A 15916-nucleotide genomic window follows, 5' to 3' on the forward strand; every position below is an offset into this window, starting at 1 on the left:
ATGGGCTGCTGATCGGCAGATTGGTCAAGGATCAAGTGCAGCCATGAAAGAAGAAAAAAAAAACATCAAATACAGGCTTGATTGGAAGGTCGAAGGCTGTTTGGAGATTCAGAGAGATGGGGACCAAAGTGACAGAGGAGCCAGTGAAGCAGAACACCGATAGAGCCCTTCCAGCGAGAGACTGAATCAACCCTAAGAAAACACAGGACCTGGGGATGTAACATCCTTATGGATGCCCAACCATGTGGATTATCAATATTTCTTCTAGTGAAGAACCTGGAGTGCTTGTTCCAGGTTTGACCTTGAACATCAGACTGTGGGCATCAGACTCCTCTGGTGCTTCCTCCTACCCCAAGTCCTCACATCCTGGAAACCTCACACCAAACACAATGATCCAGGGTTTCATGAGCCCCTTACATCATGTGTCACATTAGATGGGCCAGTCAGGGCCAGAGGTGGTTCTGGGTCCTGCAGGTAGAGCAGTGACCTGACAAGTGAAGAAAGGAATAAACTCTGATAAAGAATTTTGGTTGTGAAAGGAGTAATACAGGAAACACATTAGCGAGTGCATGTGTGAGAGAGAGAGTGTGTGTGTTTGTGTGTGTGTGTTTGTAGAGGGCACCATTTTAGACATATCACAGAGATGAGAGAATGAAACAGACAATTGCATGTTTAAATGCTGAAACCACAAACTCTAATGTAAATATCAGACAGTTTGTCTGAGGGTCCTTTTGACCAGACCCAAACTTTGACCAGAGAATGCTGCTGTCTATCTATATTGGTGTGCAATTGAAGTTAGATGCAAAATGCTATTTTTGTTGAGGAAGCGGTCTCCTAGATCCGTTCTGACGCCTCACTGGCCGTAGAGAGGTATGGTCAGCATTCTTGCAATGTAAGGAGCAGAAAGACCTGAGAATAATAATACATCATACATTCAGTGAGAATTTATTGTAGGTTTCCTATGTCCCAGGTACTGTTTCAGGCTCTTGGTACTTTCGCGATAAGGGGATTGGGAGGGAGACAAAAACATGAATAGACATAATTTCTTACGGAGTGTATTTAAGGAGTTTACTATATACTGGGGGTTTACCAGCTAGTGAGAGGAGCAGTCATGTAAATAAATAACTACAGAGTGGTGTAATGAATGCTCCAACAGAGGAATGTGTGAGCTGACGTGGGAGGACACAAGAGGAAGCTACTGACTCAGCTTGTAGTAACTTCAATCCTTTGTGGAAGTGGGAGGGGTTACATAAATAAAAACAAGTTCTACCTGGGGAGTCATCATATTATGCTCTATAAGCATCATTCCTAAGGGAGCATTTACTGGATCCTGCTAGATACTGAGGCTTCAAGCATTGTATTGAAAGCTTTTCCCAAAGTGCTCACTTAATCCCAGAGGGCATTTCCAGTCTCAATAGTTTTTTTTTTTTTTCTCTTTAGTCCAAACTGATAATGTAAAATATGATTATTGCCCACTTTTCAAATAAAATCCTTACCCCAAAATCATGGGGGGGCAGGGAATGACAAGAATCTTGTATAACAGCGTGAGATAATCAAGCTTCAGGCATGCCTTTGAAATAAACACTAACAGACCTTGTAATGTTGTTGTTCAGTCGCTAAGTCATGAACCCACTCTTTTGCAACCCCATGGACTGTAGCCTGCCAGGCTCCTCTGTCTATGGGATTTCCCAGGCAAGAATACTGGAGTGGGTTGCCATTTTCTTCTCCAAGGTGTCTTCCTGACCCAAGGATCAAACCTGTGTCTCCTGCACTGCAGGCAAATTCTTTACCGCTGAGCTACCAGGGAGGCCCCTCCTTATAATGATAGTTCTGTGAAATTATCATTTACACCTTGCTGCTGCTACTGCTACTGCTAAGTTCCTCAGTTGTATCGGACTCTGTGGGACCCCATAGATGGCAGCCCACCTTACACCTTGCCTACTTATAAAACAGAGAAGGCAATTGCATCCCACTCCAGTACTCTTGCCTGGAAAATCCCATGGACGGAGGAGCCTGGTGGGCTGTAGTCCATGGGGTCGCTAAGAGTCGGACACAACTGAGCAACTTCACTTTCACTTTTCACTTTCATGCATTGGAGAAGGAGTTGGCAGCCCACTCCAGTGTTCTTGCCTGGAGAATCCCAGGGATGGCGGAGCCTGGTGGGCTGCCGTGTATGGGGTCACACAGAGTCAGACACGACTGAAGTGACTTAGCAGCAGCAGTAACTACTTATAAAAAGATTGGGAACCGTTGATAGTAAAAGGAGGGGCATGAAGAGTTCCATGCCCCTGGTATGGGGCATATAGATGTCACGGGAGACGTAAGCAGAGAGTGATTACTGAGACAGGACCCCAGTGCTGAGCTTCTTGGCTGCCCACGGAAAACCAAATTATGCAAAACTCTCCCACTCAGCAGTTCAACAAAGCAGGCTAGTTTATTAAGGAAAGCAGCTTTTTTTTTTTCCCCTAGCACTAAACTGCTTGGCGAAATGTATCCTTAGGAACTTTCTGCAGGGAACACAGCAGTAGATAGTATCTTGGGTCATGATGAAATGCAAGACATACTTCCACTGACAGCTTTCTATATTTACCTTTAATAAAAAGCAGAGAGGATAAGATTGTCTGGGAATACGTTTCAGCAGGGAACTAAAGTGACATGGTTCTAGGACAGCATTGTCTAATATGCTCCCTGCAGGAGCAGCACGTAGAGTGTGGAGGGAGAGGGGGCTGGCTTCCCTCCACCACTGGCCCAGGGTAACCTCCTGCTGAGCTGAGCTTTGGCGGGAGATGGAGCACAGACAGTTGACCCAGTGACACACTGCCCCTAGCAGCTGGCCTGACCTATGAAGCAAGTCTTATCCATTAAGACACTGAAGAATGTCTGCCCAAAGTGACAATTGGGGTTTTGGCATAATTGATGTGTACTGTCCTCATGTGGTTCACTGAGACAAGCCAGGGCACTGAAGCCAAGACGGACTTGGGTTTGGGCCCAGTTCTGTCATTTACTGGCTGTGTTGCCCAGAGCAAGTCATTCAGTGGCCACCATGCCTTAGTTTCCTCATCTGCGAAATGGATCTAATAAGTCACTTACAGGGTTGCTGTATAATGATGTGTGTATAATCCCTGGCAGGGTGCCTGGCACAGGTTGGTTGGCACCATCTCGTATAGCTCTCATGAGCATAAATATGAGAGGCCTTGTGGAGTAGGAGGGGGAGACACATATGTCATCAACACAGGGGAGCTCTCACCCAGTTACTGCAGGAGCGGCATCACATTTGTTAGGCAGACGGTAAAAAGAAGGGACCAGGGCATGGCCTTGCTGGAAACATTTAGGATCCACAGTTGCTCTATCTGGAGTTCATTCCTACACCTTCTGGTGTTTAGGGCCTGGGGATCAGCAGCAGGCTATGCAGTTAGCCACCATGGTGACTGTGGGGACTCCAGGTGATAGGAGGCTGGAGCTGTGATGAAGAGGAGGCTGGGTTATGAAGAGATCCAAGGTGTTTTGAGAAATGGGCTCCAAAAGACAGGATGCTCTTCAACAAAGGTCAAATAAACGGACAAACGGGCCCTGTGTCCATAGAAGGGACAGGATAGGTGAGAGATTGGCAGGCAGTGAGGGAGAGTCTGGTGACACAAGTATAAGGAGGGAAACATCCAGATGGGACCTCCCCTGGGGGTTTCTGTCCCCCTCTGAGTGAGATGGCTCCATTCTCACACTGCCTCTGACCAGATGGACAACCTTGAGTAGATTCCTCTGTCTCTCTGCCTCAGTTTCTTCTGCTGGGAGGTGAGACGAATGATACCTGCCCAGTGAGATTGTTACATTAATTTAGTGAGGTGGGACATGTGAGGTGCTTTGCACATGAAACAACAAATATTGCTTTTATTGGAACACACACAGATTTGAAAGGAGAACCTGCTTCTTAGTCTCCTTGAGTCAAGAGAATGAAATTTGGTACTGCCCAGGAATATTCTTTGAGATTGTATTGAATGCAGGCAGATGGCAAATGAATGTCAACTCAAGTTGATTTAAGAGTGTGTATATATATATATATATATATATATATATATATATATATATATTAGATAGGTAGATATAGATATAGACACACACACACACCCCCCACGGGAAACTTTGCTTATATTTTTACATCTTACTTTTAACCAATTAAAACTATTCTAGATGAGAATAAACATTTTTTAATAAAAAAAGTTATGATAGTCTTTTCAAAGTCAATTAAAAGTCTCCTTCAGAGTCTGATAAAGCATGCTAACTTTCATGAGTTGTTCAATAATATATTAGCAAATTTTTTTTTCAGAATTTCATTTAAAATAATTCAAAAGCTTAGTTGTCTAATTTCAATGTTTATGTAATTAACTCAGTGTATTAATTGACTACCTGCTATATGTCCAACTTTCTGTTTAGATCTTGGATAATAGCTTAATCAAAGAACAGGCTATTTAACTCATTGATTTTATACTCAGTGACAGACATATTAATAACAGGAATTCACACATTTCTGTGATCTATTAATAAAAATGCATATTCTGTCTAAAATGAAAGAATGTAAACAGACGGCAATCTCTCCATGTCTCTCTTTTTTTAAAAAAAAAATTATATATTTATTTTTGGCTGTGCTGGGTCTTCACTGCTGCTTGGGCTTTTCTCTATTGTGGAGAGCCGGGCCTGTTCTTTAGTTGCAGTGAGCGAGCTTCTCATTGCAGTGCCTTCTCTTGTTGCAGAGCTCAAGCTCTAGAACATGGGTATGCAGGCTTATTTACCCTGAGGCATGAGGGATTTTCCTGGACCAGGGATCAAATCCATGTCCCCTGCATTGGCAGGCAGATTTTCAACCACTGGACTCCAGGGAAGTCTTCTCCGTGTCTCCCTTGCCCTTAGTCTTCTCTTTCCTTCTCTGAACAATCTGAGGGGGCTGGCTAGACATTGCGGAAGTGGAACCCCCAAGTTCTTGCTTTATTTTCTTGCTCAGCCAGCATCCTGAATGACAATGGAAATGTGCTGCCACCTGCTGGTCATTGCTGCACATAGTGTCCCAACAGGGACACAAGAATTAAAAAGCCTCTATCCACTAAGACTCCTGCAGTTGGAACACCTCCTCATTTCCTAAGTGCCTAGAACCTGGAACAAACAGTTAGCTGAACCCTTCTCAGATTCTCCACTAGAGCCCAGAGAACTTCTGACACACTCAGTAGGGGTGGGTGGGACGTAGGCGCCAGGAACAGTTCTCCTTGGCTGGGCAGGATTTCCTGTTGCTCAGAGTGAAGGAACCTTGACCTCTCTCCTCCCCTCTCACACTGGCTCTATGTGAGCCTCCTGAACTCAGACTCCAGGGAGTCCCTGGCTCCTTGGTCATAACTGAAGCCCTAGTAGGAAGCACCCAGGGGAGAGTGGCTTCAAATAAGCCCAGTCTCCACCCTCTGGCTTAACTGAGAGGCAGAGAAGGCGAGGGGGGCCTGGGAGAGGGGCGTAGTAAGGGCTGGCCACCATCCTGGGGTGACTCTGAGCACTCGTTCTAAGCCTCGGCTGTTGGCTCGCAAGCATCAAGCTCTGTAAAATTATAGGGCTTTGGGGAAGTGGCAATGGGGCCAAGAGGAAGTGAGCAAGGTGGTTTTGTGCAGCTCCGCAGGCAGCAGTGGAGTCAGTGAGAGCAGGCCCCGGGCAGAAGCCGCCACCTTCTGCCGCCTGACATCCTGTGTCAGCGCCACCTGTACTAGCCCTGCAGCTCCAGAGCGCTGTCTCTGGTGCCTCCTAACACTGCACTTTGTGGTTAATGCAGGCTGGTTGCTGGGGTTTCCCAGGCTTTTCTGAGAAGCTGCAGAGGATCCGATGAATCATCTCTGGCCAGGCTCTTAGGATTTTAAGCAGAACTCCAGCATCGTGGCTGACCTAAGTCCAGCTGCATCAGCCCAAGGTGGCGCCAGGGCAGGCTTTGGGACACTCGAGCCCTTTCCTAGAAGTCTGTTGCTGTTTCCCCCATTCAGGCTCATGGCTCCTCCCAGAGTCTTCTCTCCTCCAGAGTTTTCAGGTTTCTTTCAGTAGATCTGAAACAGACATGGGCCTTCTTTTAGATGGGAAAACGACCTGAGCCATGTTTCATTTATAATTTATCTTATTATTAAATTTTTTGTGTATGGGACCTCAGTCCAACAAAAGGTTTTCTTCCTGGAACAGAGCTCCCCTGGGAACCCAGGCTGTTCTAGCGGTCTCTGCTTCCTCCATCTCTTTCTCACTCAGATTTGGTGCTTGGCCTATGTTACTCTTGTTCTGTGTTTTGGTGATCTTGGTCGCCACTTTCTTTTCCAGACGTGAGTGTAGACCCTCTAGTTGACAATATGGCAACGGTAAATCCAGGGACAGCTTATACTTGTGAAAGCTTGTTCACTTGCTTATTGATTTACTGAAGCCAGGAGCCTGGGTTTGCCACCAGCTCTGCCACTTTCTAGCTCAGTATCCTGGGGCAAGTTACTTCACACTTCTGAGCCTCAACGGTAATGACAGCATATATTTCATCAGATAACACTGCAAGAGATTAGGTGTATAAAAACATCAACACACACACACACGCACACACACATCAACATAGCAGCTGTAGAATAGAAAGTGCTTCACAGGTCCTAGCTGGCTTCCTGGTGTTCTATACCTAGTGCCGAGTTTATTATGCCCCTGGTTCACTGAGGTGCTTTCCTATCCATTTGTCAGTATCCTGAGCACCTAGTAGTTGCCAGGCGCTGTGGTACGCGGTTGAAAGAAATGAAAAGAGGAGATTCCTGCCCTCCAAGAGCTCACAGGGATTGTATAGACCCAGCCATGGGAGGAGGGGTGGTGTCTGCAAAGTTTTCTTCAAAGTTCTGTTTGAGAAGAGGCTGGAAGGAGAGGGGCTTGTTTTCTGGGTAGATGCAAGGGAGAAGGGTCTTCCTGGACAGAAAGAGCAGTGCGCGGGGCAGAGGAAGTGAAAGAGCACGCCCCGAGCCCCCAAGGCACTTAGGTTTCCCCGGGAACCAGGCAACAGGAGGCTGAAGGGGCTGGGAGAGCCCGCAGCAGAGTCTGGACGCCATTATGAGCAGTCTGCGCTTGATCCCGAGGGCAACACGGAGGCTGTGGAGGGACTCGAATCTGGGGCTGGGTTAGGCAGCTCAGCGGTGATGAGGCCGGTTCCCTGACTAAGAATGGCTGTGGGCAGGGGTGGGGAATGCGGGAAGGTGACCATTCCTCCTGGTTTCTCTGTCCTCTCCCTGGCTGCTCTTTGATATTTAATCTAGAATGAAAAGGACACTCAGTGCCCCTTCCTGGGGGGCTAAGTCACTGTGAAAGCCTTTCGGCACCACCCCTCAGCTCAGCCCCCCTGAGCAGAGATGAGCTCTATCTACTCAGAAAATACAAAGGAAGGGCTTCTGTTATTCACAGAGAGGGAATTCCCCAGATCTGTGCAGAGGGTTCAAGGAACAGTTCCTAAGGGGTGAGGTGGCCGAGTTGGTGGCTGCAAGTTTGTTCCCTGCTTCCCCTTTTTCCTGGGGGTTATTCTCCTACAGGCCACCCTGTCCCCACCACACTGCCCTTGCAACTGGTCCTTGGGCAAACCCTCCTGTCCTTGGTTTCTCAAACCCAGAAGGACTCAGCTGGGTCTTAAAGGAGAGGAAATGGGCTGGAACCTGAAAACACACACCAGTCCGGGTTTCCAGCTGTCACATCCATCCCTCAGGGCTCAGCCCACTTCTCTTGTGATGGACCCGTGGTTCAGGGACTTTCTCTGGCCTCTACTACCTTTCCCTACCACAGCTTCTGGCCCACAACCATACAAGGGCCACAACCTTTTTCTTTCTAAATGCAGAAGCTGGCCACTCTCTGACCAGTCACAAGATGGAGCAGAGTTCTGTGCTCCGCTCTGCCATGAGCCAATTCCCTCTGTCCTTGGTCACCCTAGGTAACCCCAGGGGTTACCAAGTCCTCCAGGAAAAGTACTCCTTAGCTATCCCATCACCACAACCAGTTAGCGTCTCATACCTTCCCCAGAGGGTCTTTCTCTTATATAAGGTTATTTGGTGCTACTGGGTGGCCAAGGGCCAAGAGCCGGGGTTTCTTTTATTGCAGTGAGTTACCAAGATGCAGCAGACTTCCCACATGGCTCAGTGGTAAAGAATCCACCTGCTAAGGCAGGAGACACAGGAGACGCGGGTTCGATCCCTAGAGAAGGAAAAGGCAACCTACTCCAGTATTCTTGCCTGGTGGGCAAAGAGTCAGACACCACTGAGTGACTAAACAACAACAAACCAAGATTCAACAACTGCTTTATAGTGGACTTACAGAAAGGCTTGTTTTGGGAGCATGCAGCCTCCTAGAAATCGCTCTCTATGACTTCCTTCTCCTGAGCACAGAGATAGAGAGAGCAGCCGCAGTAGAGACATTCACCATGTTGGAGGTTAGGGCTTCCTTGATAGCTCAGTTGGTAAAGAATCCGCCTGCAAGGCAGGAGACCCCAGTTCGATTCCTGGGTCGGTAAGATCCACTGGAGAAGGGATAGGCTACCCACTGCAATATCCTTGGGCTTCCCTGGTGGCTCAGGTGGTAAAGATTCTGCCTGCAATGCAGGAGAGCTGGGTTCGATCCCCAGGATGGGAAGATCCCCTGGAGAAGGGAAAGGCTACCCACCCCAGTACTGTGGCCTGGAGAATTCCTTGGACTGTATAGTCCATGGGGTGGCAAAGAATCAGACGCGACCGAGTGGCTTACTTACTTACTTACTTATGTTGGAGGCTGGCGACACCGTTCGCATTCCCAAAGTGCAGGGGTGGAGGCACAGCTAATGCTGGAAGATGCTGGGGTGACAGAAATGCAGTTGAAGAGGGCTGCCCCTTATTACCTGGGGTGTCTGCTCAGGGATATGTGGCAAGTCTAGCAGGAATGAGCAAGGCATGCCAGACAGACTTGGTAGGGTATCAATGGATGATACAGAAACAGAACAACTTAAGAAGACCCTGGCAGGCCCCATGCCGAGGCATCTCGCCCGTGCCCCAGTGAGAGGTGTTTGTTAGTAAACACCAGAACAGCATTCCTGTGATGGTCGAATTTTATTTGTGGCTCTCCATAGATTGGTGCTTAAAGGTAAATGTTATAAAATCCTTCAGTCCACAGTGTGGACTTAGGTTCAACTGTTCCTTTTGCTGGCTCTCTAAATAACCCTTTTGGGCAGCATGGAGAAATCCCTGAACCAGTAAGTGTTAGTTGCTCAGTCATGTCTGACTCTTTGTGACCCCGGGTACTGGAGCCCGCCAGGCTCCTCTGTGCATGGAATTCTCAAGGCAAGAATACTGGAGTGGGTTGCCATTTCTTTCTCCAGGGGATCTTCCCAACCCAGGGATCAAACCCAGGTCTCCCGTATTGCAGGAAGATTCTTTACAGTTTGAGCCATCAGGGTGGACTCCAAATCACAATTGCATTTCAAGTGTCTGATTCCCAGGAGTTGAAACCAGGTGAGCAACTTCAGCTTTCGTGTTTGGCATATCAGCCCAAATTACTAAGACAGTGCACAACATAGGTACAGAGAATTCATAGCTATTTCTGCAGGGTGGGGGCAGGGCTTGGGGCAGGAGGTCCGCCATGTAATTATGTGCACATGCCGCTCTTTCCCTCTTTCTGCGTCGCTGGTCATCCCTGTTGTCCTTCAAATAGATTTGATACAGGCTGGTTGCTAGAGTGAGCGAGCCCACAGTGTGGGCTGAGAAGGGGAGTTGAGGGTCAGCAGATGTGATGTTTTAGGGGCTTATGGGAGGTGCTGAAGTTTTGTTCATCTGAACAGAGAATCTTAGTTTGTCCCTTTGGCAAAAGATCTTCAATACAAAGGCTTGCCATGTATTGCCATGTTCAGCCATGCCCAACAGGGTCAACTCATGTGACTGAATTCTCCGTATTAACTGTTATACACTGTCTTAGTCAGTTGGGTTGATATGCCAAATACTAAAGTCTAAGGGACTTAGAAACAAGATAAATTTATTTCTCACAGTTCTGGAGGGCTCTTAAGTCCTAGGTCAGCATGTCGGTAGAACCTGTGTCTGATGAGAGCCTTCTTCCTGGTGCATAGATGGTGGAAGGGGCAAGAGACCTCTGTGGGGTATCTGTCATAAGGACCCTAATCCTATTAATGAAACCTCTGCCCTCATGACCTAATAACCTCCCAAAGCCTCCCCCTCCAAATGCCTTGACTTTGAAGGTCAGAATTCAACCTGTGAGTTTGGGGTGACACAGTCAGTCAGTCTATGGCATGTACTCAGATGGAGTAAATTCTGTCTAAGTTTAAGAACCTGCCACCAGAGATCAAATTGCCAACATCTGTTGGATCATAGAAAAAGTAAGAGAATTCCAGGAAAACATCTGCTTCATTGACTATGCTAAAGCCTTTGACTATGTGGATCACAACAAACTGCAAAAATTCTTAAAGAGATGGGAATACCAGACCACCTTACCTGTCTCCTGAGAAACCTGTATGCAGGTCAAGAAGTAGCAATTAGAACCAGACATGGAACAACAGACTGGTTCAAAATTGGGAAAGGAGTACATCTGGCTGTATATTGTAACCCTGACTAACTTCTATGCAGAGTACATCATGCAAATGTGGGGCTGGATGAATCACAAGCCGGAATCAAGATTGCCAGGAGAAATATCAATAACCTCAGATATGCAGATGACACTGCCTTAATGGCAGAAAGTGAAGAGAAACTAAAGAGCCTCTTGATGAAAGCGAAAGAGAAGAGTGAAAAAGTTGGCTCAAAGCTCAACACTCAGAAAACTAAGATCATGGCATCCAGTCCCATTACTTCATGGCAAATAGATAGGAAAAAATGGCAACAATGACAGATTTTATTTTCTTGGGCTCCAAAATCATTGTGGATGGTGACTGCAACCACGAAATTAAAAGGCATTTGCTCCTTGGAAGAAAAATTATGACAAACCTAGATATTAAAAAGCAGAGAAATCACTCTGCCTATAAAGGTCCATCTAGTCAAACCCATGGTTTTTCCAGTAGTCATGTACAGATGTGAGTGTTGGACCATAAACAAGGCTGAGCACCAAAAAATTGATGATTTGAACTGTGGTGTTGGAGAAGACTCTTGAGAGTCCCTTGGACAGCAAGGAGATCAAACAGGTCAATCCTAAAGGAAATCAACCTTGAATATTCACTGGAAGTATTGATGCTGAAGCTGAAGCTCCAGTACTTTGATCACCTGATGTGAAGAGCTGACTCACTGGAAAAGATCCTGATTCTGGGAAAGATTGAGGGCAGGAGGAGGAGAAGGGGACGACTAAAGATGAGATGGTTGGATGGCATCATTGACTCAGTGGACATGAGTTTGAGCAAACTCTGGGAGATAGAGAAGGACAGGAAAGACTGGTGTGTTGCAGTCCATGGGATTGCAAAGAGTCGGATACAACGTAGTGACTGAACAACAACAAAACCAGAGTCTACTTCTTTTCTTCTGTGTTTTTTTTTTAGCCTCTGCTAAGTCAGCAGAAAGCCAGAATATTATTACATAGTCAGTGCTCCCAGTTCCTTTTCCACCCAGTGTGACATTCTTATCTAGTCCCTGAGTAAATAAACGCTGAGGATTCTTCATGCTGCAAACATCCTTCCACCCCTACTTTCCATCTTCTTGCTGAGTGTTCCTAGCTCTGTGCTTCCTCTTGGCCCATCTCACTTCCTGAAACACCACTAAAGAGCGTTGCTTATCTCGATGGAGTGTGGGTAGCCCTCCAGGGGCAGGGGAACTAAGAGCAGCTGCACTTTCACATTCTATCACAGAGAACTGTCCTCCCCAGACTTCTGCAAGCTTGGAGATGTGTCGCCTGTGTCAGGGCTGGAAATGATGGCCGTGTGATGAAATCTCTCTAAGGAGGCAGGGTGCCACCAGAGAAGAGAAGGAATGGGTGAGTTGTGAGTTCTGGACTGTGGCTGCTACACCTGGACCTCTGGCAGGATGTGTGGCAAGAGCTAGGTGGACTGGCCCACACAGATCTTGTTGGGACACTACTCACCTGGGAGTTTCCTCTTGGAAAACGAGATGCCTGTCAACAGTACTGCCGTGTCCTTGGCCAGCGTCACCTACATCTCTGTGGAGATTCTCATCGGGCTCTGCGCCATAGTGGGCAATGTTCTGGTCATCTGGGTGGTCAAACTGAACCCCAGCCTACAGACCACCACCTTCTATTTCATTGTCTCCCTAGCTCTGGCTGACATTGCTGTTGGGGTGCTGGTTATGCCTTTGGCCATTGTCATCAGCCTGGGTGTCACAATCCACTTTTATAGCTGCCTTCTCATGACCTGCTTGCTGATGATCTTCACCCACGCATCCATCATGTCCTTGCTAGCCATTGCCGTGGACCGATACCTGCGGGTCAAGCTCACAGTCAGGTAACTTGCCTAAAGAGGAGTGGTGTCAGTGGTGATATAAGTGTCTGGGAAATGGAGCTACAAGTCCAGATCCAAGACTTTAAGTGGAAACAAATCCAAATTGGCCTCTGAGCTTGAAAGTGGTTCTTTTCACCATTTGATGTGTGAAGGGTTTAGCAATGATAAGCAGAGACTTGGGAACAAGGAATGAGGAATCCTCCAGTCCCCCCTACCCCACTGATAGGGAGTACCTGCTCCATATCCCCTGGGGCAGAGGCTAAAGATGATAAAAACTTGATCCATCTTTAATTAGTGAAAAATGCTCTTGATTATTAGAAATGATAGAAACATGCTGGATGATAAGCTGAGAGAAAAAAAGAGATACACTGATGGTTCTGTCATTTACAAATGTAGGCTATTTTAAAGTTATTGTAATTTTGCTTCCTCTTCCATGATGCGAAGGGGACCAAAAAAGTTCTCCATTGCAGAAAGTAGTAACAACTTTTCGTGTGACCATGTGAACAGAACAGAGTGCCAAATGACTAATTCCCCAGGTGTCCTGAATCACACTGCTCCCTTGTTGCTCCTCTCTTCTCTTGGGGAAAGAGCATGGTGAGGGAGCTATAGACGACTTCGGATACAAACAAGCATTAGTTCAAATCTCAGATCTTGAGGTCTGATCTTGGGCAAGTTATTTAACTTTCTGTGTCTTAGTTCTTCAGCATGGTGTTGCAATGCTCTGAACTCAGACTGTCCTCCATTCAATTTTAGTTCCATCACTTTAAGCTTCTACAAGTTGCTTGTCTGCTTCATTTTTTTTGCCCATAGAATGGGGATCATAATTGCACCTTCCTGGTAAGGTCAAGTGAGTTAATAAATGTAAAGCTCTTTGAAAAATGTCAACAAAGAGTCTGTGCTCAGTAAATCGTAGCTGTCACTACTCTCATCTGCAGCATTACCGACAATGAAATGGAGATTGTCATAAGAATATCCCGGGTTTGTCATGAGATTTCATTGAGAGAAAGTCTACTGAGTACATAGCCAGTACTTAATAAAATCCACTTTCTTCTTGTAGTCTGTGTAGAATGTTATCAGGATGAATAGTTTAAGGAGAAATGGTGACTTCTGATTGGGTGAGTCTTTTAAGGTCCTGGAAGAACTTCAACACAACTTTTGCAGCTCCATAGACTCTAACTCCGGAGAAGGCAATGGCACCCCACTCCAGTACTCTTGCCTGGAAAATCCCATGGATGGAGGAGCCTGGCAGGCTGCAGTCCATGGGGTCGCTAAGAGTTGGACACGACTGAGCAACTTCACTTTCACTTTTTACTTTCCTGCATTGGAGAAGGAAATAGCAACCCACTCCAATGTTCTTGCCTGGAGAATCCCAGGGACGGGGGAGCCTGGTGGGCTGCCGTCTATGGGGTTGCACAGAGTTGGACATGACTGAAGTGACGCTGCAGCAGCAGCAGCGTCTCTAATTCAAACATCAAGTGTTTGAAAAACATAGAGAAGCAGGGACAGACACAGGTAGAGGGGAAGTGTGGGAGAGGCAGAGTCTGAATGATGGATGTCAGCATGACAGCCAAAAAAAATAGTGCTGAACGCAGCAGGAAAACATGCTTTGAGCAGATTACTTCTTCTCAGGTAGGTGATCCTAGGAGACTTCAAGAACTCTTACCTCCCAGGAATTGAAGAATTCTTGGGCTGGAAATGGCGCTGTGAGAGGGACATGCAAACCCCAATTGCCGGCAACATATTGTTGCTGTTCTTTAGTCACTAAGTCGTGTCTGACTCTTTTGCAACCCTATAGGTTATAGCCCACCAGGCTTCTCTGTCCATGGGATTCCCCAGGCAAGAATACTGGAATGGGTTGCTATTTCCTCCTCCAGGGGATCTTCCCAACCCAGGGATCGAACCTGCATTTCCTACATGGCAGGTGAATTCTTTACCACTGAGCCAGTAGGGAAGCCCTTGGCAACATACTCCTGATGTATTGTAGATTGTACTTCTTTAGAAAAGTGCCCAGAAAACTTTGCTGGATTTTTCTCTTCTCATCTTGTCTTCATATCCAGTAGAGTTTAGTTGAAACCATAGAATCCCAACAGTCCAGCTCCATCTCCCCCCACCCGTTAGCAATTTCTGCTGTGAACTCACTGACTCTCTTCCATGCAAACAGATACAGGAGAGTCACCACGCAAAGAAGAATATGGTTGGCTCTGGGCCTTTGCTGGCTGGTGTCATTCCTGGTGGGATTGACCCCCATGTTTGGCTGGAACATGAAACTGAGCTCAGCAGACAAAAATCTTACCTTCCTACCCTGCCAATTCCGTTCGGTCATGAGGATGGATTACATGGTCTACTTCAGTTTCTTCACGTGGATTCTCATTCCCCTGGTTGTCATGTGTGCCATCTACTTCGATATCTTCTATGTCATCCGGAACCGACTCAGTCAGAACTTTTCTGGCTCCAAAGAGACAGGTGCATTCTATGGACGGGAGTTCAAGACAGCCAAGTCTCTGTCACTGGTTCTTTTCTTGTTTGCTTTGTCCTGGCTGCCTTTGTCCATCATCAACTGTATCATCTACTTTAACGGTGAAGTGCCACAAATTGTGCTGTACTTGGGCATCCTGCTCTCCCACGCCAACTCCATGATGAACCCTATCGTCTATGCTTATAAAATAAAGAAGTTCAAGGAAACCTATCTCTTGATCCTCAAAGCCTGTGTGATCTGCCAGCCCTCTAAGTCCATGGACCCAAGCATTGAGCAGACTTCTGAGTAGCTATCCACGAAAGATGGCTGTCCATCTCATTGACCTTCAGATTCGGCATCAACACTTGAGGGCCTTTCTACCTGGGATGTCTCCCGCTCATGTCTTTGATTCCTCCTACTGATGCGGAAAGCATTTGGCTGGTTGCCTCTATGTCCTTCCCAATGTCTTCTTTCTCTAATTCATTTTTTTCTTTTTTTCATGTCCTTCTTTTCTGGGTATCTGACTTGAGGACAGTGCTCCATTGTTACTGCTACGTGTCTTCTCCTCTAACAGAAGTTATGGAATCTGAAGGATCCTTCATTGACTTACTGACAAAAGGGGACTGATCGGGCTTGATATGTACATGATGGTGACTCAGTTCCGCTTCACTGTGGAACTAAGCAGAGAACCCTGCTCTCAGCAGTTGCCTGGAAGATGATGGAATGCAAGGACTGAATTACGTTTAAGGGGAACTTAACTTTCTGGATTCAGCTGTAAATGTATGGAATGAATAAAACATGATAACTAACTTTTTTATAACTCTCTGCTGAGGGTCAGGGTCACTTGGGGCTGGAAAACCCAGCTGGCTGCTCCTGGCACTCAGCCTGCTTGCTATGTGATGCCATGTGACACCTTCTCCTATAAATTCTGTGTAAATTCTGAGACCCTCACCCCTGGCCCCAGCACACTCTGCACCTTTTTCCTGGACTGATCAGAGTATTTGTCAGCTTTCTGAACCATTCATCAAGGGTTAGAGAAG

General features: G+C 46.7%; 1 protein-coding gene across 7 annotated transcripts in view; it reads left to right on the plus strand.

The window, feature by feature from the left end:
* The window catches only part of ADORA3 (adenosine A3 receptor), a 57197-nt gene that overhangs the window by 26685 nt on the left and 14596 nt on the right, over positions 1 to 15916 (plus strand). The window contains exons 1-2 of one of the 7 annotated variants that reach the window (XM_019956837.2): positions 11590 to 11940; positions 12238 to 12424. The exons of 1 other annotated variant lie outside the window; for it this stretch is intronic. In XM_019956837.2, the coding sequence (XP_019812396.2) occupies positions 11937 to 11940; positions 12238 to 12424 (191 nt within the window). In that variant the 5' untranslated portion in view covers positions 11590 to 11936. Of the gene's footprint in view, positions 1 to 11589; positions 12425 to 14582; positions 15686 to 15916 lie in introns of those variants that run through there. 5 more of the 7 variants (XM_019956836.2, XM_019956840.2, XM_070785929.1 and 2 more) reach the window with 5 other exon arrangements.

This window comes from Bos indicus, chromosome 3 (genome assembly GCF_029378745.1).
Source record: "Bos indicus isolate NIAB-ARS_2022 breed Sahiwal x Tharparkar chromosome 3, NIAB-ARS_B.indTharparkar_mat_pri_1.0, whole genome shotgun sequence".
NCBI classification, from domain to species: domain Eukaryota; kingdom Metazoa; phylum Chordata; class Mammalia; order Artiodactyla; family Bovidae; genus Bos; species Bos indicus.